General features: G+C 37.2%; 1 protein-coding gene across 1 annotated transcript in view; it reads right to left on the reverse strand.

Annotated features, from left to right (window-relative positions):
- Window positions 1-22,857, reverse strand: part of ARHGEF38 (Rho guanine nucleotide exchange factor 38) — a gene marked incomplete at its 3' end in the record, with an annotated part of 154,567 nt that overhangs the window by 102,358 nt on the left and 29,352 nt on the right. The window contains exon 2 of the mRNA XM_082838419.1: window positions 12,284-12,465. Coding sequence (XP_082694545.1) covers window positions 12,284-12,465 — 182 coding nt within the window. The remainder of the gene's footprint in view (window positions 1-12,283; window positions 12,466-22,857) is intronic.

The following is a 22,857-nucleotide window of genomic DNA, read 5'->3' on the forward strand; positions in this document are numbered from 1 at the left end:
CATGAAATATTGCGTACTTAATCTATCTGGAAGTGATTTGTCCCTTCTGTGAACTCCAACCGCATTTATTGTCTGTACTTAATCAATTGTTGCTTTGCATTACAAGTTATCTTTTCATAGCTATGGGTCTTGTCACCTCTAACTAGGGATTTTTAGTCTTTTAAGGGCAAAGGATGAGTCCCACATGTCTTTGTGTACACCAAATGGCATATAATTAATTATTAATTAACTCATGTAATCAATGACTTCTCTGTATCTAAAGAGCCCTAAATAAGTGCTTATTAATAAATATGTGTTTCCCCGATATATGCTTCCTTTCTTACCTAGTATTTATTCTTTGGAGTCCAGGATTCATGGCCCTGTACTGAAATGCACAGCAATGTTCATCTATGCTTAGTTCATCTATGTGTAAAGTTGCCCCACATCTCTGGCATTTCATTAGAGAGGTTTATAGCACCATTATAATAATCACAGCTACTGAAATTTTGTTGCTTATTTTTACAGATAAAGGCAGACTAAAATAGTGGTTTATGCATCTCAGTTCTGAGAAGTGAGATGATGAGCACCATCTTGTTACCCAGGCTAAAGGGATGACTTTCCTAGATATTAAAACAGATTTGTGTATCACATCTCTCTTTTTCAATTTTGAGCTTTCCAACCCCTGCACTGAAATGGAAAATGCATTCATTTATCTCCTAACTTGGCCCAGCATTTTTTGACCTGGACTATAGATTATAAAAATTAAAGAAAAATAGAGTCGTCCTGAAATGGAGATTATAAGGTGCTTACAAATGTAACAACATGGGGGAGAGTTTCCATCATAAAATTGTAATTCAAGGATTTTTAAAAATCCCTTATTTTTTGAGCTGAGGCCTTCTGAACAAGCAAAGATAAGAGATTTTCTTACCTATAAAAAGAAGCTTCACATACTAGAATATTGATGTATCACTTCCATACCCAACTTAATCTCAATCCAATCTGATAGCAAACTGTCTTCCAAGATGACAAAGCAGAAAGGTCCCTCCCAGGGAAAATCAGAACATGAACAGTGATGACTCAATGTCAGTTACATCTTGTATATTAACACAGTGACATTGTGCTTGGCAGCACCATTTACTGATGTGATTTTTATTTTTAAACTTAATGTTCCACAACTATAGACTTTTCCAACCTGATTGACAAACTTTTTAAAAAGTAAGGAAAATTTCATTGAGTTTGCTTTTTTTTTTACTTTTCTAATGTAACATCAATTATTTGACCTTATAATGGAGGAACAATGGCTCAGACTATGTAATAAATGTAGAGATTCCACGAAGAAAGTGAAAATGAAGTCTTTGATCTTAAAAAACATGGAGTTCTAACCTGGCCGTATAGATCATGGGATTCTTCATTGTGATGTGATCATAGTAACCATGAAATTCAGTATTTTTAGAGGATTGAAGAATATATGTATCAATGTTTCAAGAAGATTTCCAGCAAGAGTATAGTATTTTAAAGTCAGCACATTAGCTCAGAAAAGTCAGTACAAAGCAGAATCAGAAATTCAAGTGCATTTTTGAGTCATTACTCCCAGCATCTCAATTATACTTAGCAGGAATTGCTTTGATTTTTTCCAGACTTTTATTTAATATAGCAACTAAAATAAAGTGCTGTGCTTTCTGACTTTCTGGGCAGCATTTGTTTTCATATTATCAGCCTGGCTTTTATCTCTGCACTCATTCTGTGAAGTCCTGTTACTGAGAAGTTTGACCACAGGAGCTACTGGACTCTGCAGGGGAAAGGGCTAGATTGAGAAGGAGGTGGAAGTGGAGAGAGGGACTTAGTTGGTTTTTTCCTCCATTTGTTTTACGATCCAGAAAGATTTCTGGTATTCTAAGCATAGCACGAGAAAGAGCCAAGATACTTGGGAGATTATTTTATACTACAAAGTTTCTTGTAAACAACTTAATGTGTATCCTTATACTAAAAATGTAGTCTCTTCCTCCCTGAAATCACAATAAAAAGATAATTAATTGGAAAGTTTGGCAGAATAAAAAAGGTAGAGTCATAGGAAATGTTTTCATTCTTGCATATAAAATTTTACATGTATATTTAAAAGTTAAATATAGTTAAGGAGAGAAAGGAAGAGAGAAAGAAAAAATAAGGGCATTATAATTTTAAATTAAAATTTTTATTTTGAAATAATTGTAAATTCACATGCAGTTGTAAAAAATAAAAATTAGAGGGATCCTATGTTCCCTTTACAAGTTCCTCCAACTGTAATATCTTGCAAGACTATGTGTGCATTGAATTTTGATATGATATTATAGAACATATTATGAATGGAGTATGGTGATTGCTTGCATAAATAAGACATGTCTGTGAGAAATCAACATCTTGATTCCACTTAGTTCACAGCAATTTCATGGAGGAGACAGAGTTGATTTTAAGAAGTTATGCTTAGTGAACTAAGGTGGAATATATTTGAGGCCTAGAATACAATCTGAAAATTTTGGAAGTTAACAGAGACAAAAAGAGTAGCTGGGTGAGTCTATGAGACGAGAACTATCCTAATACCAAAACCAGGCAATGACATTACAAGAAAAGAAAACTATGGACCAGTATCTCTAATGAATAGAGATGCAAAAATCATCAACAAAATATTAGCATATTAAATTTAAAAATGTATAAAAAGAATTATACACTATGACCAAGTGGGATTTATCCCAGGTATGCAGTGACAGGTCAACATTCAAAAAACAATTAATGTAATCCATCACATCAGATTAAAAAAAGAAAAAAATCACATGATCATATGATAGATACAGAAAAAGCATTTGACAAAATCCAACGCCTATTCATGATAAAAAATATTCTCAATAAACTAGGAATAGAGAGGTATTTCCTCAACTTGACAAAGAATATCTACAAAAAACCTACAGCTAACTTAAGGGTGAGAAACCTGAAGCATATTTGCTAAGGTCAGGTACAGGGCAAGGCTGTTCCCTCTCATCACTCATTTTCAACATTGTACTGGAAGTTCTAGCTAATGCAATAAGACAAAGGAAATAAAAGGTATACAGATTAGGAAGAAAGACATAAAACTGTCTTTGCTCATAGATGACACTATTTTCTATGTAGAAAATACAAAACTATCAACAAAAAAACTCCTGGAACTACTAAGTGATTATTGCAAGGTCGCAGTTTACAGGGTTAATAGAAAAAAGTTAATTGCTTTCCATACCAGCAATGAACAAGTGGAATTTGAAATTACTAACACAACACCATTTACATTAGCATCCCCCAAAATGAAATATTTAGATATAAATCTAGCAAAATATGTACAAGACCTATCTAAGGAAAGCTCAAAACTCTAATGAGCAAAATCAAAGAAGAACTAAATAAATGGAAAGATATTCCATGTCCATGGATAGCAAGACTCGATATTGTCAAGATGTCAGTTCCTCCCAACTTGATCTATAGATTCAATGCAATCCTAATCAAAATCCCAGCAGTTCTTTTGTGGATATTGATAAACTGATTCTAAAGTTTATATAGTTTATATGAAGAGACAAAAGACCCAGAATAGCCAACACAATATTGAAAGAGAAGAACAAAGTTGGAATACTGATAATACCTGACTTCAAGCCTTACCATTAAGCTACAGTAATCAAGACAGTATGGTATTGGGAAAGGGACAAATAGATTAATAGAAGAGCTCAGAAGTAGATCCACACAAGTATAGTTAACTTACCTTTAACAGTGGAATAAAGGAAGTACAATGGAGCAAAGATAGTTTTCTCAACAAATGGTGCTGGGACAACTGGACATCCATGTGTAAAAAAATGGATCTAGATACAGACTTTACACCCTTCACAAAATTAACTCAAAACGGATCACAGAACTAAATGTAAAATTATTAAGAAAAAAACCTAGAAGATAACATAGGAAAAAACCTAGATGACCTTGAGTATGGCAATGACTTTTTAGGTACATCAACAAAAGCATGATCCATGAAAGAAATAATTGATAAGTTGGACTTCATTAAAATGAAAACTTCTGCTCCATGCAAGACAATATCAAGAGAAAGAGAAGACAAGCCACAGAATGGGAAAAATATTCTCAAAGACACATCTGGCAAAAGATTGTTAAATATACAAAGAACTCTTAAAACTCAATAATAGAAAAACAAACGACCCAATTAAAAAATAGGCCAAAGATATTAATGGACATCTCACCAGAGAAGATATATGGATGACAAATAAACATATGAAAAGATGCTCCACATCATATGTCACTGGGGAAATGCAAATTAAAGCAATGAGACACCATTACACACCTATCAGAATGGCCAAAATCCAGAACACTGACAACACCAAATGCTGGTGAGGATGTGATGCAACAGAAACTCTCATTCATTGCTGGCAGGAATGCAAAATATTACAGCCACTTTGGAAGACAATTTGGTGGTTTCTTACAAAGCTAAACATATTACCATATGATCCAGCAATCATGCTTCTTGGTTTTCACCCAAGTGGAATGAAAACTTATGTCCACACAAAACCTGCACATTGTTGTTTGTAGCAGCTTTATTCATAATTGTGAAAGCTTGGGAGCAACCATGATGCCCTTCAGTAGGTGAATGGATAAATAAACTGTGGTCCATCCAGACAATGGAATACTGTTCAGCCCTAAAAGGAAATGAGCTATCAAGCCATAAAAAGACAAGAAAGAACCATAAATGCACATTACTAAGTGAAAGAAGTCAATCTGAAAAGACTACATACTGTGTGATTCCAACTATATGACATTCTGGGAATAAGAGAGGATTTTTAGGGCAGTAAAAATACCCTCCACGATACCATAATGACGTGTCATTATACATTTGTCAAAACCTATAGACAACACAAAAATGAACCATCGTGTGAACTCTGGACTTTGGGTGATAACAATGTGTCAATGTAGGTTCATCAGTTGTAACGAAACTAACACTCTGGTGGGGGATGTTGATAATGGGGGAGGTTATACCTGTGTGAGGCCAAGGAGTATATGGAACATCTCCCCTCAACTTTGCTGTGAATCTAAAAGTGCTCTAAGTCTTAAAAAAAAAAGAGTAGCTGGGTACAGTAATAGAAAAAACAGGAGGGCAAAAATTGCATGGTTGCCTATTAAGCAAAAGTGAATGACTATTATTTCTGACAACAGTAAAAGTCTTTTAGTGAAGGTGACAGCTAGAGAAGACAATTTTGACAGGAGTCCTATGACACTTAAAGATTTATGACAATAGATATTTGCTCACCTAGGATTTCCTCTATTTGTTATGCAGGCAAAGTTTTAGTAAATAGCTTTGAGAAACCTAATTTATCTACCTATCTATCTATAAATGAAAGCTGGGTATATTTTAATAATTACTAGATAAAATACTTCTGCCTTGGTTCTTTTATCTTGTATTTCAGTGAATTATCATGACTGTAATTCTGTTCTTTGTTCAGTGAGATTGGCAAAGTTTCATTTCACTTCATTATCTGAATTCCTCTTTTGGAGAAGTGGGTGTCTGAGAGCTGGGCTGGGGAGGGGATTAAGGTGGCGATTCAGACAGCACTAAGAGTAATCTCAGAGAGTGCATCCAAGGAGCAAAACTAAAATTGTGAGACAAGCAGGCTGTCCAAAGGGTCTGCTGCCCAGCCTCTGTGCTTTGTATAACTCCTGGGAGCAGCTTTCAGGTAGAAAGGCAGCCAGGCCCTGGATATTGAGGTAGAACCCAGATTTGAGGGGTCAAGACAGACACCAGGAATGTCCAACCAGGAACCTCAGATGAAAAGGCAGAAAATGGAAGCCTGAGAAATTCCCAGAACATGTGCTGAAGCTAGAGTCCCCTTTATATAAGACAGCAATGGACTCATTCTGGTGAGTAGGGAGCCGTTTAAAATACAGCAAACTCCTAAGGAAAATAAAAATCATTCACTAAACTAAAATGTAGTAACTGTAGCTTAAAATTCATAGGACATCAATTGGGCCATGGCCATCTTTCTGTTATATACAGATTTTCATGACATTATTTGAACAGTATTTTTATTATCATTATGTACTTACATCCTCCTTCTCCCTGTCCCCCTTCAGAGATACTTTGATCTGCTCCATGTTCTCTCCTCACACATAAGCTTCTCTATCAGGGTTGATATCATAGTTTAAGCTATAGCAACTTCACTCAAGTAGGGGACAGGAGCAGGAAACTGATTCCCTGGGCCCTGTGGTCCCTTCCCTCCCTTGCCCCTTTGAAAAAAAAAAAAAGGACAAGTTAAAGTTTTGTCCTCTCTAATTCCCTGTCTTTCATGTTCTCCTATTCCAGGCCTCCCCTCACCCACTTTGGACACTGAGGGAGAGGGTTTTGGTAGGATGTCAATACGGTGTACTATAGGTCACATATATCACACAGAACAGTTGCCATCATGACACATAGACTTGCATGATAATACTTGTGGGCACCATTTTCCATCAAGGGGCTCTGCATACAGAGAGAACTTGATATTGTTCTCCTCAAATTTATGGGCCCTCAATAAAGAAAATAAAGTATTTTCCATTTAAATTACTTTTTGTTATTTATGGCTTAAAATAAAACATGTAAATATATTTCTCAGGGGGAAGAGGTTCCATAAGGGTATTTATGGTATGATTACAATTTCACAAAATATTTGGGTATATCTGTATATACCTAGACAATAAACCAAAATATTTATAGTGCTTATTTCTAAGTGGTAAAGCTATAGGTGATTATTTTCTTCTATATATTTTTTCTAATGAAAATTACTTACAAAATTGCTGCCGTAAAGGGTATCCAATTTTTTTTTTTTTTTTTTTTTTTTTTTTTTGCGGTACGCGGGACTCTCACTGTTGTGGTGTCTCCCGTTGCGGAGCACAGGCTCCGGACGCGCAGGCTCAGCGGCCATGGCTCGCCTAGCCGCTCTGCGGCATGTGGGATCTTCCCGGACCGGGGCACAAACCCGTGTTCCCTGCATCGGCAGGCGGACTCTCAACCACTGCGCCACCAGGGAAGCCCAAGGGTATCCAAATTTTAACAGAAAATTCCAATTGAGCTCTTGTCAGTACAAAATTATTTGCCCTTTTTTCAGAAAACACAAAATGTCAAGTATAATTCACACAATTAGATCAAATATGAGTGAATCCAAAATAAATACATATAACTTTCTTATTACATAGATGAAAATTGACTAAATGTGTATTCAAATATATATACATAAATAGAATACCCTTAGAGGGGTAAAAAGAAGCTGGTAATGGTGTTTGCCTCTAGAAAAGGAAACTAAATAGCTATAAGATGTTATCGTGTCCTTGAGATCTTTGGTATTTTTGTATTATGTGAATTTTACAAATAAAACAATAATTAAAAACTAAGAAAAGTAAAAACATGTATTTAAATTTCTCTATTATTTTCAATCACTTTTTGGTCCTTTCCTTACACATAAAATCATTTTCCATGGTTAGGTTAATTTACTCTGGTTTTGATTTAGTTTGACTTACTGCCGAAAATGTAGAGTCTCTTCTATAGCCCTATTTGGATAATAAATAATAGGACCAGTTTCCCACCAAATGTCTCAACACTGAATGTTGTGGATAATTTTTGCCTTCTTTGCAAAACCTCTCACAATGCTGTCACTAAAGAAGATGTAACTGCTGGATTTGACCTTGCTTTCAGTTAGGTGAAGTTTTGTTTATAGAAAAGCCTTGAAATTAAGATCAAGTTTTATAACTACAATTATCACAAAACAGGTGTTGGTCAAGCGCTGGGTCCAGACATTCATTTGTACCCTGATTCATTCATGCAAGTTCACTCAGAGCAGTGCTTTTCTCAGTTTTCAACTTCCTTCTTCCTGTATTCACTTTTGTAAACTGACTTGTTTCTTCTGGGACTGAAAAGACATGGATCAGTTGCGTAGAAAGAAGACATGGAGGAAATACAACGCAGAAAAGACAGTCTTCTCAACAAGAGAAAAGACATCCATCAGATGACATCCCAAAGTCCCTTCCAGCCTAGCCTGTACATGTAAAATATTTAATTATGTTGCCTTTGGTTTAGCTAAGCACGGTTTGCAGACCATTTCCATGGTAACATGAAAACTGTATGTGTTAATTTCTAAATTTTGACACTAACTGATGACAGGTGGCTTGTGTGCAAAGCCCATGGTACTGAAATGCTTAGGAGGGAAGGAGGACATGAAAAACCTAATGAACAATGAAAAGGTGGTAAAGTTAATGAACTGGTGGCATAAATTAACTACCTCAGCACGCATATAAATGTTTATAAGAATCATCTGAATTCCTGAGCATTTATTTACTTAACCAAAGCTTCAAAGCATTAAGAAGTGGGGAAAAGGTTGATCAGACATGAGACCTTAGAAACCTCCCACTGACTGCTATTACAACATTAGTGGAGAGGACATACAGATTACTGAACTGAAGTTAAATTCCACAAGGAAGGCAGAGAGCACTGAAAGATAACTACACAAAGGGAAGTGCCAGATGTGAAAAATCAAGAAGCTATAAGCAATCTCAATAGCATAATAAAGGAAATCTGAGTTAGAGTTACGAGAACGGTAATTCAAAGTATTGAGAGCCAAAGTTACACATGCCCAATAAATAAACGACATGTCACCATAATGGAAACATTTTATTTTACATGGTCTGAAACACCAATTCTTAGAATTGCTCCTAAGAGTTACATAGGAAGCAAAAATTAAGAAAGACAACAAAAGTGAAAACACAAAAAAATTGGAGAGCATACACGAGAGTATAGCTCAGCAACGGCATGTATATTGGTGAGACCAGTTTAACGCACCAGTGTAGTAGATGGTGTAAAATTGAGAACCTTTTCATTCTGAATAAACATCTTATTCCATTTGGTACAAAAATGGATTATGAATTCAAAGGGAGGTATTTTCTTATATATGTAGTCTTTTTTATATTGATCATTAACTCATCACAGGGACACAATTTTGGTAAATTGTGCTTATTTTGAAACATGTCTTAATCACCTTTGCTTTTATACATATTAAACACTTCATATTCAACTTAGAAAGAAATAAAGATAGAGAATATAGATGACTCTTTTAGGATCAAGAGAGAGTTTGTGTTTTTGTTTTTTAAGATAGACAATGATGAGAAAGATCCAATAGGGAGAGTAGAATCAATTATGCAGGACAGAAAAAGGACACTGTCAGGACTAAAATTCTGGAGTAAGCTTGAGGGGGTAGAATCCTGCATTAGTAGAGAAGTTTTCTGGCCAGGTTATATGGGTAGAGATGCAGGTAGTTTGGTAGACTTGCTGATGGAAGTGTGTGAACCTTCTTACTGTGTCTATTTTCTCAATGAAATGATGGAAAAGTGTGTTAGCTGAGAGTTCAAAGAAAAGAGGGAGTGTTTGAGATGCGAGGAGCAAGAAAAAGATGTGAAAGAATACTTTCAGAGACATTACTGGGGGGCCCACTTGAAGGAAATGGTCATGAATTTTAAGAGATTGGTTTAGCTGCATGGATAAAGGTAGAAAGTAGGCAGAAAATGGAACTTCATGGAGGGCAGGTGTTTTCAGGCAAGTAAATGGAAAGAGAGCGAAAAGGGAATTGAGTTCATCTGCAAGGAGTGATTTTTAAAATGAAGGACCCATGGGAACTAAACCAGGTGTGGGCTTGATGAACATGTGAAAAGGCAGTGATGAGCTCAGTAGGGTGGAAGTCCTGGCGGCATCAGGAAATTGTCGGCTATAGCAGCGGGAGTGAGCTGAAAGAGAGGACATGGGGGCTAGAGAACGGTAAGCCTGGAATTCTGATTCTGAGGGTGTGAAGTTATTGATAATGACGGTTGTAGGATGTGGCCCTGGAACAAGTGGCTGAGTTGGGGTTGAGGAAAGATCGCTGGATATAAACCAGTCAAATAACTGAGTGAGAGGCTAGGAGGCTGCGTGGATCGTTTCCCTGAATGTTGAAATTACCAAAAATGGATGGCAAAATTAGGTAGAGAGAGAGAGAAGTTATGGAGACATGGAGCTAGGTTTAAATTTTTTCAAAGATAGGAGTGTCTGGTTAGGACTGTACGGTAAGGGAGGGTAGATAGTGGTAGAGTCTAAAGCCACGTGCATTTAAAATCAATATTTGAATAATTATGAATAATAATTATTCAAATAATTCTAGATCTCTATTCTGGATATCTGCCAGAATAGAGGTTGCATCAGTGCAGCTAGTTTATATTAAATGAAAAACACACCAAAAATATTTTTATATATTTAGCAATGAAACTTGAGAGCAAATTGTTATCATGACCATGAATGTTATTCCTACTTTTACAGAATTACTAAGAAATTTCCAGATTCAGAAAGTTGCCTTCTAACTTGAGAACTGCAAGAGGATTAAATCAGAATACTAATGAAGTGTTTGGAACAGGACCCAACAAATAGTAAGTACCTAATAAAAAGTCATGAGGGAAGAAAACTAAAGATGACTCCCTAGGAGGAAATATGCCAAGCCTGCTTTGCCACTTTTCTTTATACATTGTCCTAAACCAAACAAAGAAAAAAAAACCTTTTATATCAAAGGTCACCTTGATCTACACTGGTTTTCCCTGATTTGTAGACCAGACACTTTTTCTATTATTTCTGAGAAGAGTCTTGTGCTAAGAAATATAAACTTTGCTTCTGGATGTTGTAAGTACTGGGGGAAAGATTGAATAATTGATGCTGGAACTATTGACTCACCATATTTTTATAATCATGGGGTACATGTCACGATGCCAAACCCAGAATCCACAAAGTTGGATATATCCGACCACTTAAACATGGCAAAAACAAACGAATAAACCATAGAGAAGGTTTTGACTTTTTAACCTTAATCAAGGTTAGAAGGCAAAGGACAAACTGAGAAAATTAGCTTCAACATGCGGGGTTGAAAAAGAATATCCCTAATGTAAAAAGAGGTTTTATAAAACAATAAGAAAAAGACAAGCCATAACTTTTTTAAAGGGCAGACATGGATATGAATAGGGATTAAATGAATAGAAATGGCTGATGAATATATAAGAAGATATTTGTCAGAAGAAATCGAAGGCACCTGGTCTTCATTGTTGTTTGTAAAACCAATAATGCTCAGCTTTAAAGAGGCTGCAGAGAAGCACCCTCTCAAGCAATATTAATGGGAATGAAAATTAGAACAGTATCAAGTTTTTGGTTGTCAGTTGGCAATCTTTATCAAAATCCTAAATATGCATATCCTTTGACCTAGCAATTCCACTTCTAAGAATTTATTCTATGCAGATAAGGTGACGGTACCCAAAATATGTGTGTCTCTGCATCAGTAACAGTAGAAAACCATTGCAAAGTGTTAGAGGCCATGAAAAGATACAACCAAGAGACTGCTGAATGAAACAAGTATGTTACAAAGTAGCATGTGTGGTTCTGATTACATTTATGTAAAAATATATATGTGTGTGTTGATATGTAAGTATCCAAACTGATGTCTGAAAGGATGTTCCCAACCATGTGAATAGCGATTATCTTTGAGTAGTGGAATTTCTGATCATTTTTACTTTATGTTTTTGTTTATGGTTTATGGTTTTTTATATTGTTTGAATTGTATATGAGGACCACTTACCGCTCTAGTGACCATATATATATACACACACAAACATCCTTGTATCTTTACTCTAATTGCCTGAAAGAAATTCCCTGAAAAGGCCTTGATTAAAAAGGAGGAGATTAACTTACAAACACCTCAAGTTTTGTCTGAGGACAGTCCTATCAAAGAGAAATTCTTTATCTTACATTCAGGTTAATTTCTGTGTTGAATTTTACTTAGTTAATAGTCATAAGTTTAATTGAGCTCTCAATGTAGGGGAGAAAAAAAACCCCACATTTTTCTCTTCTGAAACCTTGACTTCTTTGGATCAAATTAAGTGCGTTGTTCCTAAACTGCTAAAAACGCATTGCTCACATTTTGTTAGCAGTTCCACAGGAATCCAAGAAAGAACACATTGAAATTTCAAAATGGCAAAAACTGAGTTTCCTTTCCCCCATAGTTCAGAATACAGTTTCCTTGACTCTGGGTGTCCCTGTGTTGACAGAAGTCTGAGTCTGAGGATGCCTCTGCTAGCTCACACCCAGGGCCTCAGGGGAGGAGGCCCATCACTCCACCGTCGCTGTGGCAGAGGGTACCCTGATGCACTTGAGTGCTGATTTCATGGTGCTGGTGATCCTGTTTAGGATATGGGTGGCGGCACGGGGGACCCTCAAAGTTGCATTTACCTGTTTGTTTCTCAAGGGCTGAACCACTTCTCGAATGCACAGGTCTAGATCATTGAGATAGTCTTTTTCTGTCTGTATCAGCTCCTTGATGATTTTTGAACGCTTTGCCATCATTCCCTGATGTTCCTTCTCCTGAGTTAGGGTCTCAGCCGTGGAACACCCAGCCTGTGAGGTCATCTTTTCTGTTAAATGAAAACATGTACGTGTGAGGCATTCTGTTGAGATTTCTGGTTCCTTCATTACAAACAACGCCACTGCAGGATTATGGTTAGCAAGGGAAAAGGCTTAGAGTGTCTTCACGTGTGTTCTTGGGAAGTGATGTGTGGAAGTTTCCCTTAAGGTTGGAATCCTATGAAACTATGAGAAGGAAGAGGTGTGAGAATGAATACTTCTAACAGGTCAGTTAAAAAATATTTGACATAGGGCTTTCCTGGTGGCGCAGTGGTTGAGTGTCCACCTGCCGATGCAGGGGACGCGGGTTCGTGCCCCAGTCTGGGAAGATCCCACATGCCGCAGAGCGGCTGGGCCCGTGAGCCATGGCCGCTGAGCCTGCGCGTCCGGAGCCTGTGCTCCGCAACGGGAGAGGCCACAACAGTGAGAGGCCCGCGTACCGCAAAAAAAAAAAGTGACATGTCTAGTCTTTAAAATATCCCATTGCTACTATATTAGGTTATAAACCTGGTCTTCAGCTAGAGATAAAATGCATAAAATCATAGTTCAGAATTTCTTTTGGACACATTTAAGTCAAGGGAAGATTTTTAATTAGTAAGTGGAACACCTTCCAATTTTGTCTCTATTATTAAAAATAATTGCCCCTAAAAAAAAAAATAATAATAATTGCCCCTCATTCTCAGTGGGTGGTACACAAATCTCCATGAAAACAATTGTACATGATTGAGATTCGTCTTTCAGTTCACAGTTAGAATCTCTGATGAGTGAGGCAGTGGTAGGTTAAACAAATTTCAACTAAGATTTTTCACAGCTCATCTTCAATGGGATGCATATCTTGTTATTTCAGAATACTTGAGCTGCCAAACGGAAATTTCTAATTAAAAAAATCACAGTGCTGAGGAGATGTTGAGATAAATGGGAAGCCTCACATGTAGCCAAGGTTTTATATAAAGTAAAATGTAAGAAAACTAAATATCTTCAAGGATGAGCTTCCCCATGGTGATGTAAAATTTTGGAAGCCACAACTAGGTCACAGGATGAAATCAGAGCAGTGACAGATAGTGGGGCAGTGTGTATGTGTGTGTGTAAATAGATTTGCTTCAAGCCTGATGTCATCACAAACTTAATTTTCATTGTAGTCTCTAGTTGCAGAAGTAATTTTATTTCCTTTAAAACTAATATGATTCTAGTAACTGATGTGTAAGACATCTCTAATGCTGACACTACTTCCTAAGGATGTAGAGCTTTACAAAAGGGCTTAGAAAGACTCTGTATGGGGGAAAAAGTGCACAGATCACACTTATGGAAGTGGAAAGAAAGAGAGGATGTTCTCTTGGCTGACCCCAGAGCTAAGACAACTGGAGAAATACTATCATAGCAGAGTTAATGGTTCAATGTAAAGAGACTGCCCCTAGAATGTGAAGAGACACTAAGAATAGTGAGCATTCCTCTGTCCCTGGCCCAGTCATTTCAGGAGTCCCGACAGAGGCTTCATAATCAAACCTCGGGAAGCATACTGTGGTGGTAATTCCAGCATTAGTTTGGAAGGTGCACTAGATTGGCCTTTGGACAATCCTGACTTGCAGGTGAATATGCTTCTGAGTCATTTGCCTGGAAACTATTCTTCCTTCATCAGGAAAGAAGAAGGATTTGACCAATAGCACTTAACAGCACATGGTTTTACAAGGCTTAGGCCATTCAGTGCCAGAGAAATAATCTACATAAGTTATTGAAGAAGAGAATCATGTAAGGAGCCTTCATATCCTGATCTGTGTTATGAGAATTTGGGGGTTCTTCCTAATTTATGATACTTTTATTGGAAGGTATAAGAAGCCTGTCTCTCAGCACCCCAAATTCGACAGGAAGAGTTACAATTAGGCGTCACTATTATGAACTCTTCTGGATATAAAAGAGAAAGGCAGGTCACTGGAGAGGAGAGATGCAGTGAACAGGTTGTATTCACAAGTGGACCTTGTGACCTTTGGGAGCCTACCTTTGTCTGCTCCTTCTAAAAGGTTGGGGGCTGGAAGTCAGAGGGCAGAGAGGGGAGTGACGGGGCTTCTCTTCTCCTGGGATATATAAAACAGCTCACAGACAGAAACTTCAAACCAGTATGGATAGTATTCAATTATTATTTAATATTACCTCAAAAATAAAAGGGGCACTGCTGAAAAAATGTTCTAACCGATGTCTGCTTTTCCAAGTTCTAAACATTTTGTGCCTTACAAATAAGGGGGGCCTAGCAAGGAGAAGGGAGTCTTTCCTGATCTTTGGCCAAGAAATATTCCAAAAATACATTCTCAGGTTCTTTTTAGTTCTCAATTCCAGGACTCAATTACTACATCAATTTAACTTATTTTACAGATTTCTCCAGTTGCTGCACTTTAAATGTACAATATCCGATTTTATTAATTAAAAATTAGATTTTCCAATCCTGCTCAATATCTTGTTAGGAATCAAGTTAGGGGGTCAGAGGGGTGGAAATAAAATGTCAGTCAAGATATTCAACTTCAGAAACTTCTCCCTTCAGGGATAAAAACCTGCTTAGAGAATTCAGAGTGGAGCAATCTTGAGAGCTACCTTTGTTTGTTCTTTTGACTCAAATTTATTGTGGGAACAAAGACTTCCGGTCATTTTCCGATTGTTTCCGGAAAACAGTCATTTTCCCATCCCGTCTCTAAACACGGGTTCTGTTCGCATTTCTTAAACCAACAAACTCTCTGCAATGCATTGTGGGCACAAGCTTTGTTTTTATAAGATCCTTCTCAACCTTTAAAACGTTTACATTTCAGTTATACTACGTTTTTACACATAAAACTACTTGTAACACACGAATATGACCAATATAGATCACCCAAATCAGCAGTCAGCCATAATAATCTTTTATTTCTAGATAAAGCAACAGAGGAGCTAAGTATTTGGAAAAAAGGAAAAATAAATCTTTAGGAATGACTATTTTCCAGTAGTTAGCATAAACTAAAAGACTGTTCAAAACTAAAGGGAAATGGAGGCTAAAAGGACATTTAGATACTTTTAACTGAAATATGCTACTGTGAATGAAAACGGTACCACGTAAGTGACCTCCCCTTGCCCAACCTCTTTCTTTTACCCTCGAGCTTTATTTTTCCAGCAGTGATGATAAATTTTCACTATTCTAGCTACAGATTTCATGAGTAACATATGTGGAAATTCCTGGCCAAGAAAGTTTATGTAAAAGGAGTTTGCTGCAGTTTGGGGAAAGGATAACCAGACTTAAGATCACCTCTGCCACTGTTCACAGAGAGAACTTGGTGGATTAAAAAAAAAAAGTACTTATTCTCACAGAGCCTCAGTTTCCTCATCTGTAAACTAGGAATGAAAACCATCACAGGGTTATCATAAAGACTGAATTAGATGAGCAACGGTATGTGGAAGCTCCTTAAGGTCTTTAAAACCACATAAATGTTAGTTATTTCTACAGACATGGGAATGACAGGGTTCTTTCTCTCAGCTCTTGAACTTTTCCGCCCCTTAGGGCAAACAGTTATCTCATTATTTTATAGTTATCAACTTGTCAAGAAAATTGCATGACTCCAAAGTGGGTGGACAGCTATGTTCAGATAGGAGAGGAAGAGAAGGAAAAATAGGGGCATCGCCCATGGAGGAAATTCAGAATAGAGCTGGTGATTGGAATCCTGGGTAGCTCTCCTGGGCTGGGAGTATGTGTGGGGAGAACCCTGGTCTTCTAGAGAGATGAAAAAGCACCTGAAGGTAAGGGCATGGCTGGGGAGGACTGATGACAATCTTCACTGACAGCCCACGTTTTGCTTAGAGTTGATGTGCACTCTTTCTGCTTTGCTGTTGTTGCTAGTGCTGCTGCTGTTTTGGGGTGGGTTTTAAGGAGAGGTAATTGATTTAATTCTATCAAGTTATAAAATTATATATATATTTCAAGGTTAAGTGCCTAGACTTTGCACCACACTTCCTGGATTCAAACTCCACCTCTAACATTAGGTATGTGACCTTGAACAAGGTATTTAACTCTTTGTGCATCCATTTCCTCATCTGTAAATTAAGGGTAATATTAGTAAAACCTTATAAAGTGATTGTGAAGATAAAATTAGTTAATGTTTGTTAAACACAACAGTGCTTGGAAGAATAGTAGATATTGTGTAAATGTTTGCTATTATTATTAGATGCAATTCCTGTTTATTAGCTGTAATATAATTTTCACTGTATTTTTAGCTGCATTCCAGTTTAGTGTATAACCTTCCCAAAATATTTTCATGCACATATATATATACATATAGCAGTTAATTGTTTTTCTTTTTAACAACATATACTCATATACACGTTCCTCTACAACTTGCTTTTTCAACTTTAGCATTATATGGTGGTAATTTTGTTTGGTAAGCGTGTATATATATACATATATCTTTATTCTTTACAATAGCAATATAGTTGTCAGACACTGCTATTTGCCTGTCCAATATCTATTCTCCCATTTGTCTTTTATAAATTGAACCCTGAATAGATAAAAATGCTTACTTCTTAGATTCTTTTTAAAACTATGTCTCATTTATGGCAAAAGAGAGATGTAAGCAAAAATCTGAGAGGGGTTTCAGGAGTCTGTAAAAAGGCAAACTTGGTTGGGATGCCCCTCCTTCCATCCTTCACCCCTTATGTTTCTTGCCTCTTTTTTATTGCCCGGAATGTGGATGTGAATCCTGAAGGTGCAGCAGCCATGCTGGAAACATGAAGTACTAACCACAAAGATTAAGACCTATACACAATGGATGGCAGTATATGGAAAGATGTAAAGAGCCTCCTTACTCCTAGACTTCTTGAATGAGACACATAAATTTCCATGTGTTAAGCCACATTTTTCTGTTGTTTTTAGGAAAGTTTATTAGTATATGACAGAGATTTTGGTATGTAGAAATTTAAGTGCTGCAAATAATGCAAGCTGTAATGTGAAAGTGGCCTAGTGGGGGAGGAAGGATACCAGGAAGACATTTGTAGTCTGGAGAGTTGGTGATCATTACCATCCAGTGGCAAAATATTTGGTAAATCTATATTACCGCATACTAAGGCATATAATTAGAGGAAATGGTAGAAAAAATCAAAATGTTGGCATGCTCTGATTCTTCCTTGGCACGTTCAGCAAAAGCATACAAATGAGATATGAACTCAGACCATGGCTAGGCAACCTATAAGGAGAGATAAAAGAAAACACCTAAAAAAGATATTCTGCTGGTGGCCTGTAATTTAAACAGGCTGAAAGCCCCAAAATTGGATTGAAAATGCCAACCTCAAAGGGAAGCCCAAGAGATAGCTTTAGCAGGAGATAAGACTGGTGCCTCAGGGCTTCCTCTTCCTTGAAGAGTTTTCTGTCATTCCGGAGAGGGAAAGCACACCAGCCTGGATAAATTTGAGTGGTGTCTGAAAGACTACCAGTGGCCATCAGGCTAAGGGCTTTCTATTAACATCAAATCCCACCTTGCTTGAGCCTCAGCTGTGAGTCTGATTCATGGATATCTGCTAATGTCCTGTTGCCTGTCTTCATGGAGAAACTTCTGGGCTTCAGAAAATATCTCTGGATATCAGTCGCCTTCATACCTAGACGTTACTGGTCCTGACTTCCCTTTCCACTATTGATACACTTTCTCCTGGTTTCTATAATCTGGATTCTTGCTCACTGTAGTAGGCAGAAAATGGACCCCCAAGGATGTCTACACCTTAATCCTTGCAACCTGTGACTATGTGGCCTCACACGGCAAAGGAGACTTTGCTGATGTGATTAAGGTCACAGACTTTGGGATGGGGAGATTATCCTGATGGACCCAATCTAATCACATTAGCCCTTAAAAGCAGAAGAGAACACAAGGAGAGGTGAAGACTGAGAGGGACCTGACCCACCAGTGCTGGTTTTGTAGATGGAGGAAGAGGGGCTAAGGGCTAAGGAATGCGGGTGGCCCTTAGAAGCTGAGAACACCCTTTGGTTGATGGCCAGCAAGGAAATAGGTACCAACAACCTAAAGAGTGAGGAAAGGCTTCCCCCCTCAAACCTCCAGAAAGGAGCACAGCTCTACTGACCCCTTACTTTCAGCTGTGAGACTCTAAGCAGAGACTCGGCCACTCTGGACTTCCGACCGACAGAAACTGAGATAATACATATGTGTTAGTTTAAACAACTAAATTTGTGGTGATTTGTTACACAGGCAATAGGAAACCAATATCCCCACATAATCTAATCCCTGAAAGATCACGGTCATTGTTCAGACTGGTCGTCTTAAGAACTTGAACTACATGTAAGTTTCCTCCCACCTTTCAGTGTTCCTTAAGGAATCTTCCCAAGCTACTAGTCCAAGATTGCCTGTGCCACAATAGTTTGAGTTTCAGTAGTGAAATAAACATGAGATTGTCAGTTAGACTTTTTCTTTCAATATAGTTTTTTTCATCTTTGTCTAACATCTTGGTTTCCAGTACAGGCCAGAAGAATCACACTTGGAGGATAGGTACAAGATTGTACAAAATTTTCAGTTAGAGAGACATCAATAATAAACCAGATAGTCCTTGTGTTCTAATGCATTATTGTCTTGAATTCAGTTTAATAGTTTCCCTAAGCAGCCACACAATAGCTCAAGTGGTAGTTCCAGCTGTGGCAGTGGCTCTGAAGGTCATGGAAGTGACAACAGCAAAGAGAAGAAATAAATGACTATAGAAGAAAGGCACAGGTATATTTCACCTGTGAAAGGCACAGGTATATTTCACCAGTCAAGCTGGGATTCATTTTTCAATATTTGTGTATATTTCACAAATCATGAAAAATGAATCCCAGCTTGACTGGTAGAGATTCAGAGACATTTAAAAATACCAGATAAAACATTTAAAAATATTTTAAATGAATGAATAAGGCTTCAAAAATGTGTAAAAAATTCTCTGAGGGCTGGAGTAAACTTTAAGTGCAGTCCAAGGAATTAAGTGAAGTTAAAACCACCAAATACCCTGGAGACATCTACAGACACTGGTGTCCTAAGAGGATGAGAACTTCGTGTGTCCACAACGAGGAGACAGGACACGGTGGAGATGAGATCTGGGCTAGGTTTCTGAGCAGTGGGGAACCTGATTAGAGAAATAGCATAAAGCCAGGAACAGAAAGGAAACACACTCAGGAAAAGGTGAACTAGTTCAGTACAAATAATGCTCCAAAGGGAGAGACATCAGTAAAAATTGTCTCAGCCATACCTCTGGGTGATGATAAAAGAAAAAAAAGGGGGCAGGAGCGAAGGTTCCCTAATAATTCAGGGACAATAATTGGCTCTCATATGGGTTTGGGGCCTGGATTCATTGAACATTTCACAAATGATTATTAAGGGCCTACTATGAGCCTGAAAGTGTTCTAGGAGCTGAGGATACAGCAGTTTAAAAAATATTGAAAAAAAATCCCTTTTCTCATGGAGATTAAATTTTAGTGGGGAAAGAAGAATATAAATAAGTTATTTAGTATACTAAAGGTAATAATTGGTATGGTAAAAAAAACACAGCAATGAGGGCCTCTAGGAAATGCCCAAAAGGTATGCAATTTTAAATAAGATGGTGGGGAAATTTTCTAATTAAGCAAACACTTGAAAGGAGACAGAGAGTCATGCAGGTGTCTGGGGTACATAGTTTTCCTCAGAGGAACAAGCCAGTGGAAAGCTTTAAGGTGAGAGTGTGCATGCCCTGTTCAAGGATCAGGAAGGAGGCTGGTGTGACTGAGGTGGGTAGATAGCTGGGAGGGAGTAGGAGAGATTAGAGGAGAGGGCAGCTTTGCAAGTATTTTAAACATTTAAACATCTTTGTAGTGATGCAGAAAAGGTAAAGGCATTGGAGTAATTTAGATGTTTTTCAATTAAGATTGCATGTTAACATTTCAAGAACAATCATCACAATAATAGAAATAGTATGTAAATTTTCAAAACCAGTAGAGGCAAAAATGTAATGAGGAAAAAAGTAATTCAAAAGAAGAAAAGAGAAAGACAAATATAAGGTACATCCATATATATGAGCAATTATAATAAATCAAATAGCCAGATTATCAAGCTGGATTTAAAATTAAGAAAACCAGCTACAGCTATGCGCTGTTTACAAGACAGAAAACATAAGCACATAGAAAGTTTGAACGTAAAAAGTAAAAAATAATACTGAGCAAATACTAATGAAGAGAAAGATGGTAAAGCTATCTTTATACCAGACAAAATAAACTTGAAGACAAAATAAACTTGGAGGCACTCCATAATGATTAAATGTTCATCAGAATGATATGAAAATTTTAATTTTGTGTGTACTGAATAATGTGGTTTCAAAACATATGATATAAAAAGTGAGAGTTGTAAGCAGAATTTGACAAACTTTCCATAATCATGGTATTATAAACATAGTTCAATGACAGGCCAGTGAGGATGGAAAAATGTGTGCTCAAGAATTGGAGATTTCACATTCTTTTTAAGGACAAACATAACCTTTATGAAAATACACCATATTGTAGACCATAAAATTTCAAAGAATCAGTACATAAGAATCACAACTACAACACAATTAATTTACAAGTAAACAACAAAAATAAAACTTAAGCTCATTTGTTTAGGAATGTTAAAAAAAACCCTGCTAAATAACTAGTGGAAAATAGAAGAAATCACAAAAGCAAGTAGAAGATATTTATTCTGAAAGATAAGAAAAATATTACATGTGGAATGTCAGTTAAACATTGCTTATGGAAAATGTATAGCTTTAAGTTTATATATAAGAAAGGAAACAAGACTGAAAATTAATGATTTAAGTAAAGAAGTAAAACAAGGGAAAATATATAAGCTAAAAGAGAACAAAAGAAAGGAAATTAAGAACAAACTTTTCATGAAATTGAATAGTTCTTCAACTCAGGCTTCAAAAAATTCCCACAGATATATTGCAAGGAACATGAGATCACAAAAAAAAATTCCTAAAATATACAAGGAAACGAGGTATCATGAGTCAGATACAGGAAAAAAGACACAATTTTACCCAGAAAGCCTTAAAATATTGGAATTATTAGAGATACTTAAAAAGTGTATTTAGTAGGTCTATAAAAACAGAGTGGTTTGAACTTATAATCAAGAAACAAGAGAAAAACTATGGAGAACAGTATGGAGGTTCCTTAAAAAACTAAAAATAGAACTACCATATGACTCAGCAATCCCACTACTGGGCCTATACCCTGAGAAAACCATAATTCAAAAAGAGTCATGTACCACAATGTTCATTGCAGCTCTATTTACAATAGCCAGGACATGGAACCAACCTAAGTGTCCATGGACAGATGAATGGATAAAGAAGGTGTGGCACATATGTACGATGGAATATTACTCAGCCATAAAAAGAAACAAAATTGAGATATTTGTAGTGAGGTGGATGGACCTAGAGTCTGTCATACAGAGTGAAGTAAGTCAGAAAGAGAATAACAAATACCGTATGCTAACACATATATATGGAATCTAAAAAAAAAAAAAAGGTTCTGAAGAGCCTATGGGCAGGACAGGAATAAAGACGCAGACGTAGAGAATGGACTTGAGGATACAGGGAGGGGGAAGGGTAAGCTGGGACAAAGTGAGAGAGTGGCATGGACATATATACACTACCAAATGTGAAATAGATAGCTAGTGGGAAGCAGCTGCATAGCACGGGGAGATCAGCTCGGTGCTTTGTGATCACCTAGAGGGGTGGGATAGGGAGGGTGGGAGGGAGACGGAAGAGGGAGGGGACATGGGGATATATGTATACATATGGCTGATTCACTTTGTTATACAGCAGAAACTAACACAACATTGTAAAGCAATTATACTCCAATAAAGGTGTTAAAAAAAACCAAAAAAAACAAGAGGCTATAAAAATGATGAAGTAGGGCTTCCCTGGTGGCGCAGTGGTTGAGGGTCCGCCTGCAGATGCAGGGGACGCGGGTTCGTGCCCCGGTCCGGGAAGATCCCACATGCCACGGAGTGACTGGTCCCATGAGCCATGGCCGCTGAGCCTGCGCGTCCGGAGCCTGTGCTCCGCAACGGGAGAGACCACAACAGTGAGAGGCCCGCGTACCGCAAAAAAAAAAAAAAAAAAAAAATGATGAAGTAGATTTTAAAAGAATGAAATAAAACTTTGAAAAGTAAAACTCATAATAATTAAAATTTAAAAGCTTAATGGACTACAAAACCCAGTGAAAGGATAAGACAGTAAATTAGACAAAGCTGAAGAAATTAATGGAACCAAGCCAAAGAAATTATACACAATGCAACAGAGTGAAGTGAAGAGATATAAAATACGCAGCATAGGTTGGGAGGCAATGAGAACTGGATGAGGTCTAACAAATGCTTAACTGGAGATCCACAGGGTATGACAGAGAATGTAAGGAAGAG

Source organism: Leucopleurus acutus, assembly GCF_964270905.1.
Source record: "Leucopleurus acutus genome assembly, chromosome: 4".
NCBI lineage: Eukaryota > Metazoa > Chordata > Mammalia > Artiodactyla > Delphinidae > Leucopleurus > Leucopleurus acutus.